This window comes from Anoplophora glabripennis, unplaced genomic scaffold (genome assembly GCF_000390285.2).
Source record: "Anoplophora glabripennis isolate ALB-LARVAE unplaced genomic scaffold, Agla_2.0 scaffold333, whole genome shotgun sequence".
In the NCBI taxonomy this organism is placed as follows: Eukaryota; Metazoa; Arthropoda; class Insecta; order Coleoptera; family Cerambycidae; genus Anoplophora; species Anoplophora glabripennis.
The window spans coordinates 247,722-267,959 of NW_019416412.1; the positions used below are offsets into that span (position 1 = coordinate 247,722).

At 33.9% G+C, this 20,238-nt stretch overlaps 1 protein-coding gene across 1 annotated transcript; it reads right to left on the reverse strand.

Annotated features, from left to right (window-relative positions):
• Positions 1–886: 886 nt before the first annotated feature.
• On the reverse strand, positions 887–19,197 carry LOC108913263. Its single transcript, XM_018718790.1, has 6 exons — positions 18,967–19,197; positions 10,302–10,329; positions 8,065–8,303; positions 6,886–7,022; positions 5,386–5,664; positions 887–1,860 (listed from the first exon to the last, which is right to left on the reverse strand). The coding sequence occupies exons 1-6, from the start codon at positions 19,033–19,035 to the stop codon at positions 1,278–1,280; spliced, it is 1,335 nt and encodes a 444-aa protein (XP_018574306.1). The 5' UTR covers positions 19,036–19,197; the 3' UTR covers positions 887–1,277.
• Positions 19,198–20,238: the final 1,041 nt, after the last annotated feature.

Here is a 20,238-nt window from a genome sequence, read left to right on the forward strand (position 1 = left end):
ATGTTCTGAAAGCTACATAAAATATATAGAGTTCTACGTAGTGTTATCTGAAATATTCAGGATAGAATTTTGTAAAAATTTTTTCTCAAACACTGGGTTCGAGCGCACAAAAAAACCCTCAGATTCGTGTTCAGCACCATCGAAAATAGGTGGGTAGATAGAATTTTGTGAAAATTGGAGAGGGTGCCACTATAGTAAATAATTACCATTGGATTCATGGATCTAGTTCGTGTTTGTCTGATCCTGATTCAATGGTCATGATTCAAAGCTGAGATCAAAAGAAAATGGTTAATATCTGGATCTGCCATTACATTACATCTCGTACTAACTACTACCAACCCCTGAAACATATAAACACTAAATGGCGCCAAATTTGAATGAACAGAAATAACACCTACAACATTTTCAGTGGTTCTGCAGAGATGATAGTTGTAATTTTTTCTGAAATGTTATCTCTTCTTGGAAAACTGCATAAAAATAAGATGAGGAGTTATAACAAAACAACTATACTATTCTTAAATTTTATTGTAAATTTGTACAATGCACAATAAATAAACATAAATTACTAAGCAAAATGCAATATAAATCTTCCCAAAGTGTAAATTAGCTTTGTCACCATCCCAAAATTGGAAATACATTATTTTTATTCGAAAGACATTTAATAAATGCGGGGTAGCATTTATGAAATTTCTTTTTAAAAATATTCCCAATAAGCTTACAAAATGTAAAATTATGTACAAATCCTTAACACTAATTTAAAAAATACTTAATAAATAGGAATACATAAATAAATAAATAAATAAATAAATATTATTTTTAAACTTAACAACCAATTAAATAGAATTAACTACAAAACTACTTATAATACTAATAGGTATATGAAATCAGTTATAAATTATAAAAGTATTCCATTTTAAATATGGATAATGCAATTAACGTATTTACAGATAGTTAATAAAAATTATGAACTTATATTTTTTTCTAGTAAGTGAATTGAAGAAATTTGAGAATTTCGATATGTTTTTGCACCATTCACCGTTTTTCCTTAAAATTATGTAAAATTCTAAGTCATTCAAAATTTCCTCTCGCTTTTGGTGGATTAAAAATATCTTCACATAATTTGAAGATATGATGATGGAATAAACTGACTTAAGTCATTGCTATGTGTCATTTCCTTAATTTCGTTTGGTATTAAATCTGCGAGCAGGAAAATATTTACAGATGTTGCAATAAATTTTTGAACTATAATCACGCTTTGGCCATAATTGCAATTTCAATTACTGCGTTGTTGCTCTTCCAGTATATCCAGATTCAGAATATCTACTACTTTCCCTAACCAACTCATCGATATTTTTGTTATTACTAGCTGCTCCCAACAAAGCGGTGTGCAGCCTCGTTGCCAGCCAACACATAATGAAAGCAGACAAGAACAGCAAACAGCCCAAAATGGCGGCTATGACCAAAAATGTACTGCAGCTATTCTCCATTGTGGCGGTCCTGTGATAGAACTCTCCCGGCATCAGGACTGTATACTCCAAGTTGCCTTTAATCCTAGTAAACTGGGTTGAACTGTTGTAATGGTGCAAAGAATCTATATCCGACGCTTCGACAATTTCTATAACTTCAGCGTCACGCTTCCTTCTGCCGTGTCCAGAGGGTTCGAAAAGATCCAGGCAGAAGTCCGGCTGACAGTCGATTATGTCCATGCAGGCCTTGATCTGGGAGTGTATCCACAGGGTGGACCGCTCTTTCATGGTGCTGAGGAGGAAGGCCTCGAAGTCGAGGAAGACTTCATTGTGTCTCTCCCTGTAGCGCGCGGGTTGGTGGGGGATTATTGACGCAAAGTCTCGGTTTCGACACCTGAAAGACGATTGAACTGAATTAGTATTAGGAACAGAAACAGTTTATTTTATGTTAAAAGATACTCAACTAATTCAAATCAAATCAATAAATTTTCTTAAAATTATCAGCTGGTTAATTATGTAATTATTAATTATATTATGAGAAACAACTACTCTGCGAACTAAAGCCCCGTCCAGCATTGAATTGCACCAGCAATATCCAGAAATCATGTTACAGTTGACCCTTTGAGAGTTTGCGAAAGGATATAAGATTGCGATATTTGTAATTCTTCAGGTTTAATTTGGTTAAACAATTTCATGAGTTATCTTTAAAGGAAATTTTAATTGGTTGCCATGTCATTGGTTTTAACTTCTTCATGTTTCAAGAGAGATGTTATTCTCGTCTTCATCAAAGCTCTAAAACTTCAATACATTAGCCTACATCAACACAATATTTATCAAAGTGATATACAGGGTGACCAAATGAAAACGAAACAGAGCCATTTTCAGGAACTGCGTCAAGATTTTAGAAAAACGCTCAGACCCGTCGATTTTAGATTAAAGGGGGACATTCTTTGCTGGTATTGTTGACTCCACCACTTTCACCCCCAAGCAAGGGTAAGCATCATCCCAAAATATTTAAATGGTATTGGGGTTAAGTCATATTTCTTTTCAAAGCTCTTACAATTCTCTTTTCTTTACAACAGACTTTAAATTTTATAATTCCGCCCAATACTTATTAAGAATTTTGATTTTAAAGTTGAAACTTACTTACAAACAATTAGTAACGGTAAAAATGTCGGTCATTCGAGTTAAGTACGCCAATGGTATAAATTTAGTATTTCTTGCGTTACATTGGTTTTTGGCGATTTGTTATCACTTTCGTAAAAAAAAAAACAGAATTGTAAAAAACAGAAATGAATGCTATACACACACAATGAATGTAAAATTAGTGGATTTCAAATTATTTTCTAGTATCATTTGGAAGCGTTGGTTGGTAGTTTATTTAATTGTGTTTTTGAAAATTAAACACTACGGTTTATTCCATTGCGGAAAGGGTAGATATCATTTCGCTTTACTTTATGGACAATAAATGTGCGAATAGATCAGCTCAGCTATTTAATGAACAACATCAAGATCGACATGTCAGGAGGAAGTATGTTCTAGAGTTAGTAAAAAAATTTCAAGAGACAGGGAACGTAGCCAATAAAAAACGAGAAATTGAAAAACCTATAGTTAATGAAGCTAGTGAAGTTGCAGTTTTGAGACAAGTTCACTTTGATCCTACATTAAGTACGAGGCAGCTGGCATCTGTGTCTGGGATCAATCGAACTACATACAAACCATTTTGAAGAAGAATAAATTCCATCCATACAAAATACATCTAGTCCAGGAATTTCATGACGATGATTATGACCGCCGTTTGCAATTTTGCGAAATAATGAGTGAGCGAGCAGGGAACGATCCACAGTTCCTTTTTAAAATCTGTTTTTCTGATGAATGCAGTTTTTTCTTGAACGGGACGGTAAATCGTCACAATTGCCGCTATTGGTCCGATTCAAACCCAAGAGTTTTTCACGAGGTGCATACACAGCAACCGGAAAAATTAAATGGCTGGAATTTTTGGTGACCGGCTGGTGGGTCCTTTTTTCTACCTGGTCATTTGACTGGCCAAATGTATTTGCAATTACTGGAAGACGCTATTGACCCTGCCTTGACTGATATTATTGAAAATGTTCCAGAGTATGATGAAGATCATTTGATTTTTCAACAGGACGGTGCTCCTCCGCATTATGCGTTAATTGTCCGTCAGTATTTGTACCAACGTTTTCTACGGAATTGGATTGGGAGAAGAGGCAGCATTGAGTGGCCTCCACGATTACCGGATTTATCGCCCCTTGATTTCTTTTTGTGGAGATACCTAAAAAGTAGAATCTATAAAACACAGCCAGCGTCGCTGGAAGATTTGCGTCAAAGAATTGTCGACGAATTGTCGAATCACTCCGGAAATGCTTTGGAATGTGCGCGAACGTTTCGAACAAAATCTTTATTCTTGTATGGAAGCGGGCGGTTATCAGTTTGAACATTTAATCAACTAAGTAGTAAGTAAGCAACTAAACATAATTTAAATTTTAAAATGTAAATTTTTTTCAAAGTATTGGGCGGAATTATAAAATTTAAAGTCTGTTCTAAAGAGAATTGTAAGAGCATTCAAAAGAAATATTACTCAACCCAATGCCATTTAAATATTTTGGGGTGATGCTTACCCTTGCTTGGGGGGTGAAAGTGGCGGAGTCAAAAATACCAGCTAAGAATGTCCCCCTTTAATCTAAAATCGACGGGTCTGAGCGTTTTTCTGCATTCTTAACGCAGTTCCTGAAAATGGCTCTGTTTCGTTTTCATTTGGCCACGAATATGGAATCAGATTTTCATTGTTACATTTTGCATTTCTGCAACTGTGTTATCTTTTCTCAAAGATGTTGTTATTTATATTTTCAATTTAAGAAACTCCCAAATGTTTTTGGGGAATTTTTTGGGAACACATGCACAACATAAAACGAAAATTAGCTCATATCTCAACAGTAAGGGTAAAACTATGAATAGCAGACAAAATAAACTTTTTCTCATTGTTAATTCATTTTATCCCTACAAGATTGACATCAAAGTCCCGACAGAAATGTCCGATGAATTACCAATCACCATCAGGAATTCAATAAATCGAGTATAAATAAACCGAATCGAATCCGTTCCGCTTTAGAATGCAAATGCCCCACATTGATAACCAGAACACAATTCAATTTACAAATTGCACATATTTCCTCGCCTCCATGCAGGCTTTTTGCTCAACATAAATACTGCCGAGATCTAGGTGAGATCAAGGAATTGTAACTGTCGCACAGTCCACAGCCAGAGGAAGTGTCGAGTGGTCATTAACAACGCATGCTTAACAGGTTTAATTACGAAATGTAAATGTCCGGTTAAATTATGTCATATATTTAATTGCCGCTAAACGTATTTTCCTTGCACTGGTGAGGTACTTTCTTGACCAACGTGAACTACGGCAACGAACTCTGAGCAAAAGTAAGTTCAAATAAATTATTGTAAACTAGCTGGTTTGGCTAAAAATCAGTATATATTTAATTGTATACATTGGAAATCATGTACACAAAATAGTCTTTTCTTCATTTACATTCATTTGTTTCTATACAGCAGTAACATGTCTTTATACTCATTCTTACCATAATTACCATATGCGCATAGTATGTCTCAAACACCGCTACTATAGTGACATGGTACACCAATTTCCGTTACAAGTCAAGTCGCATAGAAAACAAAAACCAATTTTCTTTTGACATAATGCCACTAAATCAACACGACATATTATTATAGAGGTAATTTTTTTATGCATCTTTGTTTTATTACATTCAAAGGCAACACGTAATACCATTGTACATAGAATTCTAAAAAAGAGAAGAAAATAGGAAGTATAAAGTTTAAAGTTCAAGTATAGGAAATAGAATATCTAGTAATTGAACTTGCTTACCCATCCTTGACCAGCGCGACACTTCCAGCCATGTGGGGATCATCAGGATCGGGACTCACGGTGACCTCCATAAGCTTAACGAACTTCCAAGCGGAGTCGGGGCTAATCCTCGCCCGCAGCTGCAGCTTCGTGCCTATTGGGACGGCTTGGTCCACTGGCAGCTCGCTGCCGCTAGCATTGCTGATGCGCGTAGCTGGTGCCTCTTTGTAGAGGGCCACCTCGTACTCCAAGCGGCCAGGGGTCTCCTCCACCACACCCGATACTCTGGCACCGTGAGGACTGGGGGAAATAGCAAAGTTTAGACATATCTTAAAGGTTGTAAATAATATAATAGTCACTATAATTGCTCATCTTTGAATATAAGAAAATGTAAACAAAATAGGGAGGTGTACTGAGCAGCATCCAATGACATTGTCTTCTTATAACTGCGATAGACTGATATGTAAATCAACTATCTCATCAATTAAATTCGTCTTTAAAATTATCTAAACGCAACATTTTTATTTAAACTTCAACGACTTCCACATTTTCATAGATATAGTTTGTTAAGAAAATTTGGTCTCATACGATTCAAGGAAAAACCTTTAGAAGATATGACCTGGACTTGAAATTGCTGTTCTATCAACATCTTGACCAAGTGGAAGTGGCAAAATAACAAAAAAGAAAAAAATAATAAAATATGGGTGTAATATTTTGCAGAAATACATATTTGGAAGATATAATTAAGCATGTTTTATTATTTACTCCAATAGTTATTCATCTATGCTGATGTAGCCAATGAATAATGATGTAAAGACAGTCTTAATATAGTGGTAAGCTCATTTGAAAAAGCATGTTGGAACAAACTGAAAAATTACTTGCTGTTTCAGGTATATATTTGTTACAACCCATGTTTCAGTTCCAACAAGATAGATTTCATTTGCAAAATAAGAAATTTGACTCACAAAAAGATGAAATTAATTTGAGAGGTTAAATTTGGATAATGAATAAAACATTGTTCCTTTATATACATACACGATTTTACAAATATACTTTTACACCAATTCTGCAAAGAGAAAAATAATTTGGTTATTTATAATAACTGTGCATAGGATTTGAAATGTACTGTTTCGGAATTCATAACCACAACCAAAAAAATTCGGTTCCTTTTGTCACAAGCGGGTAATTACATTTAAAAAATGTTAGATTTCAAACCCGAGCATCCATTCTTCCATAACGAAAGAATCAGACCTAACGGACCTTGCAAAAATAGACCTAGTTTATAGCTGTATTTATGAATGTGAACCATTATTAAGTCATCTGCGGCCGGACCTACTACTAATAACAGTCAAATCTCGACATTTCGTGACGCTGTACACCAAAAATTAAAAAAGTAAATTATGCTACTTTCTTTTTATACCCACCTAATGAAATAATGTCCCATCATCGCTTATATTTACGTGCTTACAAGATTTTGGATGTGATTTAAATTTTGTTATTAAAAGTTAAATTGTTACTTACAAACTTCCGGCAAAACCAGCCGCCTTGTTTTCGATGACAGTAGGCTCGGGAGGCTTGCACATTATTATAAGCTCTTGGTCAGACTGCATTACGACACCAGGAAACTGTGGGAACCAGACCCGAACGTGGACAAAACCCTAGAAGCAAAAGAAGTGAACCAGAATTGTCTCTGGAGTTTGTTGAAAGCAATACAAGAACTACAACCTTCAGTACAAGCCTTTGGACAAAGAACAAAGCATTACAAATTTGAAAACAAAACATTTTAATTAAACATATTTGGCTTGAACCTACGTTAGTACGTTAACAAATTGTTTTCTCCGTGTACACTTTAACTTTTTTAAATAAAACAGTTGTGACATTAATACAGTACATTTTCGCTTGGCTGATCAAAATTTTATCTAGTCGTGTTCATTTCGTATAGAGCTTTAGCTTAACCTATTTGATACTTCACGTTCTCGTAGAAACGCGTAAGATTTACATAAAGATAACGAAACGGTTTTAATTTTATGTCTTAGGAAAAGCGAGGAACTAATTTTGTGTTCGGTATCGCTAAACAAGCGGTTTTTTTCTGCAGTTCTGCAGATACTCCGCTGCTTATATGGCTGTGAATGGTAGGAGTCGTATAGCTTCTCGATATAATACTTCGATAACAGGGAATTGCTGGAGAAATATGTGGTTACGCTTGAAAGGATAGGCCGGTAAAAGACATCTAAATGTATCTCTATGAGGTGACAATGTAAATGGTTGATTTTAGAGATAAATTTCAAATGGACATTTACTTTACCCTGACATAATAATATATTTCGGACAACGAAGAACATTTGTTTGGCATTATAGTCAAATCGAATTAGTATAAAATTATTAGTAGACATTTTTTTGCACTTTATAACGGGGAAGGATATGAAGAATGATAATATTTAGAAACTAACTAAATACCTGTATATTACTCAGAGTCAGGCAGAAGCCGCTCGAGAATTCGCTCTTTTTACATTAAATTGTACTTAGAAGTTAAATAAATGAAATATTAGATCGAAAAACAATATTACTCAACGAATAGTCGTTATTATTTCAACGAAACACTAATTTCTTCAGAGGTACATATATTTGTTTCATTTACTATTTATTTATCTTTACATTATTACTGTTTTTGTTGTAGATTAACTAATACATATTACTTACGTTTCGTTTTAACACCCCACATCTGGAGAAATCCGAGATTCTCAGATTGTACTTCAATCCAGACGGATCAGAAGTGTCAGGCCGTATCTGGCAGGATAGGTCGCTTTCAGGATCAACACCCCTGTCGTCCGCGAACAGGGGATGTCCTTTAAAACCGTCGGGTTTCCTCAGCTTCGCCACAATCGAATCCCTTGTCCCCGCGTTGCTGCTGATGGCGAACGTGCACTGAATCTCCGTGACTACAAAAGGAATTTCCTGTTAGATGTCGTTCACTGTGAAATTGTTTTTTTTATGGGCCCAGTTTTTTAAGCAGGCGAGGAGCGTGACATTAAGTGAACGGCAAAAAGATGGTCTATTATGGTGTATAATTGGGTCAATATGATATGCTTTAAAAGTCTGGAAAAGTGTTATTAAGGACAGTTTTTGAGAATAATTATTGGTAAAAAATGAACGAATTGACGAATTACTTTTTCCTCGTAAGGAACTTGATACAGTTAACTTATATGTTTCAGTAACAATCCTTATATTAATTAAAAAGGAGTTTTTCATATGCCGACTTCCATTTTGGAAACGTTTTCTTTTGAAAGTCTACTAAAAATTACTGTTATAGACAATAGGATATAGAATCGATATTTTGGCGAAGGAGCCGGTGAAAATATGACTAAAAATAAATGCGCTTTTATTTATTTATATCATAGTTAATAAATTACCAAACCTTATAATTACTTTACTAAAACGCCTCATTCAATCAAGAACACTGTACTATGAGAGCTAGGGGAAATAAAGCTTTTAATTAATGGTGTTAATGATGAAACTTCTCTGCGGACTAATGCCTCAACAAACAGTATCTAGTAAACCGCTCACCATTGAATATGCAGCACACTCTGTATGTTGTATCTCACTTATACTCACACCATAGTGGACATATGTTAAATCATACGTCAGTTGTCCCTCCTGTGGCAAAGTTGTGATTACTAATTAGTTCTAAATCGATATGTATGTCTGCTGGTTATGCACAATATCGTTAATTAAAAAATATCTTCTGATACCTTCCTCCTTTCTTTGAATTAACGTTGCAATTTGTAAATGACTAATATCAGTTAACACTAGGGAGGAACAGATTATTAGTTGTCCAAGCCTATTAGAAGCCACCAAGTAAAACAACCGTTCCCTGATTGAAGATGCCTCTCACCACATAATAATGGCACACGATAGGAACTTGTTTATTATTGCTTTCGGTGTTCACGGTGCGTGTTCTTCCCGGTTACGCATATAATTTCACATGTAATAACCAAGTTCAGGGCGATCTCAATCTTCGAGGTTGTTATTAACATTTGTTGTCAGCTGTTACACTTTAGTTATCCTGCGTTTACTAACTGGTTTTGGATCATGAATCTACGAATGCAGAGATTTGGTATTTTTTATTAATAATGTTACATTACTTTTATATAAATAAAATCAATTAAATGTATCTATATATTTCCAATATTTGCATTGCTAGTCAAGGTAAAACAATTAAAAAATTTTATTATCACATTAAGCAACAAACGACTGTTGTTTCTACAACTTTATGCCTAAAACAAAAGATGTTTTTATAGCACATTATTCAAGACACTGCATTACACTTCTTTCTGGCTTTAAACTGAAGACAACCGACATTGTCCTAAGTATTATTAATATTATTACGTCATTTAAGTGTTCGCTTGAACTTCAGATTAACCCAAGACGTTATTTCCTCACTCCTGTCACTGTGTTGTCACAGAGAACTCGAAAAGATCTGTGTTATGCTAATAGCGGCCTTAACGGATGCCTTGAGTAGGTTACGTACCTACACGCGATATATTTCTTGTTGCATTTTATATTAGTGTCTAATTCAATTCTCGGTATGTTAAATTACAAGGTTGGATGGCGGATTAGTGAAAGAATGCACAAAAACACCTACCGAATCTAGATCAGGAACATTAAGCTGCAGAAAGAGAATGTATCCGAGATATTAAGGTGACGCGTTGGGGATAGAAAATTGTTTTCAGTTATTCTTCTGTGAGTTTTGTCGTTAACTGTATACGCCTAAGGTATTTAGATCACTTATGATGGTGATGAGAAAAATATACCACTATAGAAAAGTTTACAATAAATTTTTGTCAATTTAAGGACTTTACTAGAAACTCTTTCTGTTGCTTTCCAGTGGTTAAATAAAGAAATTTCTGGTTAATAGTAAAATAAACAAATGTTCTTACCTTCGTAATCTTGCGCTGCAACTATGCTCTGAAACAAAAGGAACCGTTAATAGCTACTTTCAAACCAGATGAAATTATTACAAAATACGCCTTAGCCTTAATGGTGAAGATTAATAATACATATCCTCGTTTTATTTGTGATTAATTATCTACTTTTCGTTGGGCAATAATTTATCGTTACATGATTTGTTTAATTAATCAATTACATGATGAGGATGAGAAATTCTTAACAACGACATAAAAGACAGATAATTCAACGGCAACAAAAAAAAAATAAAAAGGATTGAAGCTCGTTTTTGATTTCAGAGAAGTATCTAGAGCAAGTAACTGTCCTCCAAATTAATAAAATTTTGTTAAACTGACGTTTCAGTAAATGAAAGTTTCTTTTGATTACATTAAATAAGCAATGTCATTTAATGTAACCAAAAAAAGTGTTTCCATGTTTCCACAAATATTTTTTTAAGTACCTAGTCAATGAAAAGGTGCACATTTTTACAGAAAAATATAAAATATTTGAAGAATTTCTTGACAGTGATAGAGCTTTTTGAGAAATAGAGCTTTTAAAATTGTCGGAACATATTTAATATGAATGAATATATCTATTCCAATAAGTTGAAGAAAATCAGTAAAAGACTACCTGTCTTATTGGACACGTTTGTAACTTGCATTTACATAAAATTTTCTTCGGAGCTATGAGTACCATGTCCACGCACTTGGAAAATTACATCCATTTGAATGGATCGATTAAGTCGGAGCAAAAATCACGATAAGATTGTTAGTAACAGTTTTAATAGGAGCTGATTTTCCACGGCGACTATGCGAAAAACCACTTCCATGAAGTATGATTTCACGTGGTTTACGAGGATACAGAGTACATAAAAATACGTAAATGCAAGTAGGTAGGTGCAGAAATAAAAAAGTAAAAAAAAAATGATTTGATTTTTTCAATCAATTGATGATTGAATATAATTAAAAATGGAAACGGCGCTTTATAAAATTAATATTTCTAAAATATTTTTAATTGGTTATTATGAATAATTGTATAATATTTTCTGCCTAAGGGATTTTTTACAAATTAATTTGTCAATATCTATCTGCATTGAGATATAGAGATAAACCATATTCACTTGAGCTCTGAGAATAGGATGCGCAGTGGCAAAGTAGAGAAGTGGGGTTACCTTCTGTCTACATTTTCATCCCTTTCTACATCAAGCGTGATTCTTTTTGATTTGCGCGAAATTTGCCCTGTTGTGTATGTTAACAACTTAACAAGAAATAAAAAAGGAATTATAGATTATTTTCTATAGCTTTGTTGACAATAACTAGGTATTTATTTAAATAATTCGTGTTAGTTAAGCGTATATTTGAAGAATTTAAAAAAACCTTATTTAAAGTCTCGAATTTATTTAGCTTTTTCGTTAAATGTTCCTAACTATTGTGGTTTCTATAATAAACTCCATTTACCGTATTCATGTCCAATCTTCAATACAATACCACTAATTAAATTCTGAATAAAATGTAGTCCATAGCATAATGTTGGTGATTTCATTGTATAAAATGTGGAATAATAGAAACTGACGAGCGTAACAGATACTGTGGTTTTCTGTATACTGTATACCAGATGCCCAGGTGGTTCAATAGTTAGAATATTTATGAAAATTAAGACCACTGAAGACTGTATATTCAGATTCTGTCCTCGATTTCCTAATTAGATACTGTATTTGAAACTACTTTCCATAAATTCTTTTAATCCAATTTAATCAGGATGATTCAACTGTGAATTGCGAGAGTAAGACGGTAAGTTTAGTAGCCGGATTGATTTGTCGTTACCAGTTCGGTGAATAGCTCATGTTTCAGGAATACAAGTCAATGTGATATTTTTAATTTAAACACTATATCTCGAAACCAGTGACTTTATATCCTTGTATTGTTAAGGTTTTTTGGTTTAAGACCCAAAGAAAACTCTTCTGAAGTTACTACATAGATTTAGAAAACACCTTGTGTATTCATGTCTTTATCTAGATGGTTTGCAAATATCAAAGCAATATTTCAGAACTATAATAATTTGTTTCACTTCTGAAGACACAGCAGTGTCACATAAATCCTTAAAAAAAAATAGGAAAGGGCTCCTTAAGAATTTTGTCCGGCAACGTTTCCTTAATCCTGCCCTGATCCTTTGTAACCCCATCAGCATTAGTTTAGAAAGGAAACAAATATTACTCGACATTTTATTTTTTTTAATGCAAATGAGTTTAGTTAACGATCCTTACGATAATTAAACTGGTAAACGTTAAGTACCTAGTTAATTACGTGCAAGTTCAATAAATTTTTGAAACGTTTCCTGGGTTTTTCAACACATCTTTTAACATCATTGAGGACTCATTGCAAATATGTAGGTATAAAAATAAACTCTCCTCCGGGGCTTCATCTACTGACTTCCTACGCTGGTTCACTTTAACATCGAACGAGCTGCTGAGCAAATTATAGTTATTTCCATGGAAAACAGAGCAGATAAACACAATAAGAAACTGATAGCGTCCGCGAATAGAGCACTTCCTTATTAATTTCATAATTTAATACAATTATGCTAACTTTTAAACAAATAGTAATTAATGCAGAGATAATTGCTTAATCTAGAGATGATTTTTTAATGTGAGTTGTATTTCTAAGATAAGTTAAATATTCATAAGTTTCATATTAAAATATTCATATATCTAGCAGCAAAATTATTTATAAAATAAATACATATACTACAGATTAAATATTTCAGCAGCAAATATGTATAAACTAATTTGGAAATTGTAGTTACTGTAATTTCTATGCTACTTATTTCAACTTGTTTTTAATAAGTAGTTCTATTGAATATATTTATAAGGAAAAGCAGAAATTAGTTATCAAAAATCTTTTAAGATAGCGATAAAAAAAATTCTCGCAATTCCTTGAGATCCTTGAGCAGAAATATTCGATGTTTATCTCACGATCTAAATAACTACAGTGACGTTGCAACTTGTAATAAAAATATTTTCCTTTCAATTGCTTTTTAATGAATTATCAGTGACACAACTTAATGAATGATCTGTACCTTTTAAGCAAGTAATTAATATTTCACGATTCAATAAATTAACGATAATTACGGTGGGAAAACAATAAGACGTATTATTATATAAGTTTAATGTTAATTATCTTGCACTATAAATGACCACTCCTTAGAGAAAAATCGTCTCAGTGGTAAATACCACATTACCGTAAACTTTAAGAAAGAACAATAAGGACTATAAGAGCAAGAAGAAAAATACAAAGAGTTAAATACATTTCTTACAACTTTTCTTGCAAAAAAGGATTATAATTTTGGATCAGTTAAGGGTTATTTTTATGAAAATAGCTTGACGTTTCGAAAATCATTTTGTTTTCGTCTTCTAAACTGACAACTTTTCATTTTTAGTTATTTTTACCAGTCGAGAATTAAATCTAAGTATTGAAACCTCTGTTAAAACAGTAAAACCATACTGTTATCGAATAAATATTATCGAATTGGAACGTAATATGAACTGCTTCATATATTACGCTTTGATTGTCCATTCCTTTAGGTTGGCATGTGCACAACGCAGCTAGAAATTTATTTGATTGTGTCCAAGTTCCAGTTATCGTCATGGTCATAAACCGTATAGCTCCATTACACTCAATGCGGAAAGGGAAAGACGCGACAATAAATTTTCTTTTTTTTTGTGATAATGAGATGTTTATTGTCTTGACATGGAAGCCTATAGGTGGCAAAAGTTGGACAATGAAAAGCATAGAATTGTTGGTTATAGACTACAAGCCCATCGGAAATTTTCAAGGGGTCATTTGACCCAGCACGAATTACTTATAAATCAATACTACCACATATAACAACACCGTTAGAAACTATGCCGCCAATTCTTGTTGGTGTAGGTGAGTACAAAGGTAAGCTAAACCTGTCCACCAAGGGGGGTGGTTTTTGGGAAAACATTTTTGTACGGTATTTCTAAAGTATGTATATAGGTTATGCAAAAAAATTAACCTCGACCTAATGCCGTACAAAAATAGCAATACCGGAAGCCAGGAAATTTTTTGATTCCAGCATAAACCTAAAATTATTTTAGTGGTATAAAAATTACATTTTTCATGAATTATCTTGTATTGTATTGTATTGCTAAAAATGTAAGTACATGAGGCTGAGATCTTGCGTTTTTGTTGGTGTATGTGTAGGATAAACACCTATTTTTCTTAAATTAATACTTCTTAAACTGACCAAGACAACTTTCCGTAGAAAATAACGAATTCTTTCATTTTTAAGGACGTCATTAAGACCTCAGCGCATACCTTTCAAATTATTTAATAATAGGATTAACTCTTCCTCATTTTTGCTCGTTAAGACAACGGGGCACTCGTGCAAGACACTTCCCAGCCAAGAGAATTGTTCAGTAAATAACAACTTTTTCACTCGTCATAATCGCCAAGCGAGGCAGATCTGCCACCTGCTCCATATCAAACGGGGTGAAAGTAAATCCGTAACAAGAATCGCGATCCCTTGCGTATATAGCGAGAATATGGTCGATGGCGGTATCGGTGAACCATCCTCGAATAAGTTCTTTTTATGCCGAGTTACAGTTTACTTTTACTGTTACGTAAGACGACTAGTTTTCAATTAGTGACATTATTTTATAGTTGACATTACAGTTTCACGTCTCACAGACATCGCAGACCGTTTGTTCCTTGTATTATCATTGTAATAGGGGGATTAATAATCTTATTTACCGATACTCTAGCTTTTTATTGCTTCATTAAATATTAAAAGATATTCCACATAGTCTGCAAGCTGTACCGGTTGATAAAATAAATAGATGTCGGCCGTAGTTTACGAACTGTTCATGCACAGGTACTACTTGAAGCGAATTTTTTAAATTACTAGAAGGACAAAGCTCAGGGAACATACTATAACCCTTTCTCCGTGTATTAACAGCAACAAGCAGTCGCGGCTCAGTAAATGTGATAAATGATACCATTGTGAACGCCTTTACTGAAGGCTAAGGACAAAAATTGAAGCAGAGGCCGATCCTCGTTACGATAAAGGATCGCAGTAGATTTACCTTTGATTTTGCACCCATTCCTAACTGTAACGCGAAACTGGTGCTATAGATTTAGAATAATTGGATGGAAAAGTTATTACGTTCAGTTCTTGAGCTGGCCTCATTCAGATATTGCATAGTTGCAATGGAGATGATGATTTGAATTATGTATATGGAGCGCATTTAAATCACCAGCGGACTCCAAATTTGGTTCGTTCAATTTATTCCTTTGAGGTTACGCCAGTTTCTGCATAGAATGGCATAACCATGTATTAAAAATACTTATATCGATTAAGATAAGAATCTCTGAATTTAGCAAAAATTAAGATATGGCAATAGTGAGGACATTAAACTTGTTGCACTTGTTTTAAAGACTTGCACTGTATTGTAATACAGGGTAGCCAAATGAATACGAAACAGAGCCATTTTCAGGAACTGCGTCAATTTGTAGAAACACGTTCAGACCCGTCGATTTTAGATTAAAGGGGGACATTCTTTGCTGGTATTTTTGACTCCGCCACTTTCACCCAAGCAAGGGTAAGCATCACCCCAAAATATTTCAATGGCATTGGGGGTTGAGTAATATTTCTTTTGAAAGCTCTTACAATTCTCTTTACAACAGACTTTAAATTTTATAATTCCGCCCAATACTTTGAAAAAAAATTACATTTTAAAATTTAAATTATGTTTAGTTGCTTACTTACTACTTAGTTGATTAAATGTTCAAACTGATGACCGCCCGCTTCCATACAAGAATAAAGATTTTGTTCAAAACATTCGCGCACATTCCGAAGCATTTCCGGAGTGATTCGACGGCATTCGTGGTTTATAGATTTCAAGAAAAAACTACATTCATCAGAAAAACAGATGTTAAAAAGGAACTGTGGATCGTTCCCTGCTCGGTCACTCATTATTTCGCAAAATTGCAAACGGCGGTCATAATCATTCTCATGAAGTTTGTGGGCTAAATGTATTTTGTATGGATGGAATTTATTCTTCTTCAAAATGGTTTGTTTGCTAGTTCGATTGATCCCAGACACAGATGGATGTAGGATCAAGATGAATTTGTCCCAAAAGTGCAACTTCACTAGCTTCATTAGCTATAGGTTTTTCAATTTCTCGTTTTTTATTGGCTACGTTCCTTGTCTCTTGAAATTTTTTTACTAACTCTAGAACATACTTCCACCTGACATGTCGTTCTTGATGTTGTTCATTAAATAGCTGAGCTGTTCTATTCGCACATTTATTGTTCATAAAGTAAAGCGAAATGATATCTACCCTTTCCGCAATGGAATAAATCATAGTGTTTAATTTTCAAAAACACAATTAAATAAACTACCAACCAACGCTTCCAAATAATATCAGAAAATAATTTGGAATCCAGTAATTTTACGTTCGTTGTGTGTGTATAGCATTCATTTTTGTTTTTTACAATTGTGTTTTTTTACGAAAGTGATAACAAATCGCCAGAAACCAATGTAACGCAAGAAATACTAAATTTATACGATTGGCGTACTTAACTCGAATGACTGACATTTTTACCGTTACTAATTGTTTGTACATAAGTTTCAAATTTAAAATCAAAATTCTTAACAAGTATTGGGCGGAATTATAAATTTTAAGGTCTGTTGTGAAGAGAATTGTAAGAGCTTTCAAAAGAAATATTACTCCACCCCCAATGCCATTTAAATATTTTGGGCTTACCCTTGCTTGGGGGTGAAAGTGGAGGAGTCAAAAATTTCAGCAAAGAATGTTCCCCTTTAATCCTTTATTCTAAAATCGACGGGTCTAAGCGTTTTTCTGCAATTTTGACGCAGTTCCTGAAAATGGCTCTGTTTCGTTTTCATTTGGCCACCCCGTATATTATATCATTAGGCAAATTTTTAAACGGAGTTTGATTAGGTATGTCCAAATATTTTTTATTAAACTGACCAAAGTGGCCTATTGGATTTTGTCGAAGAAATGTATGATACTATATAGTTAAAACGTCCAATCTTCTTAATTATATACCAACATCGAATCTCCAAGGTGTTGACTAGATTCGAGACTTGGTGAAATCCGAACCAAACCGATGATTAACCCTTTCTTAATACTTGAAAAGAGGCAGCCTCATCACCATACACTTATCAGGCTTGTGTATATATTAGAATTCACCACGACTGGCCTAGACACCGAATAAAATTAAACGTATCGTAATTATTATGGAACAAAATAACAACATATGTTTGCGTCAGCTGTTGACAGAATTTAACGTTTTTAGGTCAGGTCGGGTAAAGATTTAAATTAATTCGACACAAAGCACGATATTACAGTAATTATTCCAACGGTTCTTTTTAAATATTGCCTATTATTTTCGGTTTTGAAACGTAACCGGTTAGAATGCCATAAATCCGCAAATAGCTTAGCGATTTATATACGAGTTTAGACACGAGATGTGTATCTTTGGCTAGACTTAATAATTTAAGTACCCACTTGAATATGTGTGACGTGTAATATGTCGGCAAGTAAGATAATCTTCTCTATTTATAGCAAATTCCATAACCTGACATAAAATTAAAAAAAAATATTTTAAAGAGCCATAAATCCCAATAACATATTTTATTATTTCCTTTTTCTGGTACAATATGGGCTAAAAAGTCAATTAGGTACTTTAAAACTTCACGGAATATCATTTGATATTACAAGGATTATATCAGTCCATTTTATATAACCCTATAAAGGATGTATTTTTCAGAGAAATCAATTATTTCTTACAGAAAAAAAATTTTCGTGGAAATTTTTGGATATAAAAAAAATATGTATGTTGTCTGTTGTTGATCTTATTTAATTTTTGAGATGCGACATGTGTTAAAAGCAATATGATCTAATAGTAGTGTAGATGGCGCTTGTTTTTTTATCGAATTGACACGGTTGTGGGTATGCGGAATTTTTAATTTCCACTGTACAAAATATGGAAATGTTCTCTAGATTTATAGTTATGTATTTCTAATTAATCATTAATTAAACTGTCAACAGAATCAGTAATGGTTCTATAAAGAAACAGTGAGGAAACAGTTCTTTTTATAAAGAATTTATGCTATATGTGATAAAGTTAGGATTAATGGATTATAGTTCAAAACATTTAAAAAATATGTTTAAAGTTGCCACCAATTTTTCGCAGCGTTCATTCTTTGGTTAAAACTATGCCATCTCCATTTTGTTCAGTCTAACAGTGTTTGGAAACGAGTTCCCAACAAGGTAAAGATATTAAGGCACAATATATAAATTTTTTAATGCTTACTGTTTGAAAATGAACACCTTTCCCACTTTATTGCCTGGAATGAATGAATTGTTTTAAATTAAAATACGCTTGTCTTTATATTGCAACGCTCAACAAGGAAATTCCTTTATAGCAAGTTTCAATTAAGGATGTCTATTAATACATATTTTATATATTTTTGTTTATCTGTGAGAGAAAAACGTTTTTGCTGGAATTTACACGAATCATTTTGAAACCATTTTATTAAAAAAAAAATTTCCTAGAAGAAAATACTATTTTCTATAAAATACGCGACTTCCGATTTAAAGCGACTTACCAAATGCAGCAAGACAATGCAGAGAGAACAAAACAAGTCAGTCCTTAACCTCGGGAAGCGGTCGCACATCTTCAGCCACTCAAAACATCAACAACTCGATCCAAAAAAAAGCCACTACCGCACAACCTCGACCGGAGCGCCAAACCGTCACACTTCTTCAGAGAGACGAGACGAAGGCTACTACGATGCCACCAGCACCTGTCGGTTCAGTCAATGAGAGGCGATCCTCCACTTCTGTCAAAGAACTGAAGCAGCGGGCTGTTCCGCGTGTCTGCCGAAGCCGTTCCGCCCCGCCACGCTAGAGCCTCTGGCGGTACTGTTATGTGCGGTGTCGAGAGAAGCCCATTTGGCCGATATGCTACTGTATACAAGGCTGGAAGAAGTTGGAGAAGGAAGCACACCAAAATCTTTCTTAAAGATCTCCGACAAGACATCCTCCAGGTCCATGTAGATTGGTGCAGCGATTGTGATCCCATGATCGTAACATTTAAGAGGGTTTGAGAATTGTTAAATGCAGAACATCAAATTGCTATGAAGATTTTGGTAGAAATTGGATTATTCGACAGGTAGGTAGGTACTTTCTTGTTTGTACTAAATTCAACAATTCTGCCCTTGTTGCCAAAGATGGCCTGCTTCACTTTTTGTCCATGGAGAGCGCATTATCCATGACAATCAATGCATTATGTTCTGGTCAAACCTTGGAGGCTAACTTAAGGTTATGATTAAGCAATCAATTGTGTTTTCAACAAGCCCAACTTCATTGAAATCGGTTTACGTAATCCATAGTTATCTTACTTTTTGTCATATGAAATAATTTCCACCCCCCTTCCTTTATTTTTTAAGATTGAGAAAAATTTTTCCTACAAAAATTTTGAAGAATGAGCAGATCTCGAAAACATTAAGTTGTATCTATCCTTCCATTTGATTTTTTAAAAATAAAGCAGCTTTTTACTTTTATTTTAGAAAGGCGACCTCTAGCGGCCAAAGTTAGAAGTTAAAAATAATTTTATTGAATTTTTAGTGGCCACATTAGTCATAAATTTTTTTCCTCGAAATCTATAGGATAAATAGTTTAATGGGACACCCGGTATAATTAAATGCATTAAATTTATTTGGCAACAAAGCTATCGCTACAACTGCCTCCTATTACCCAGTAGAAGAGTTACCACCCTAAATTTTACTGCTGGATGCCGGCTAACAAGACCCTGCATCCATTTTAGGTTGCCAATTTCCAGCATTAAAACGCGGTCTGTGGCGAAAGCTATATTGTCT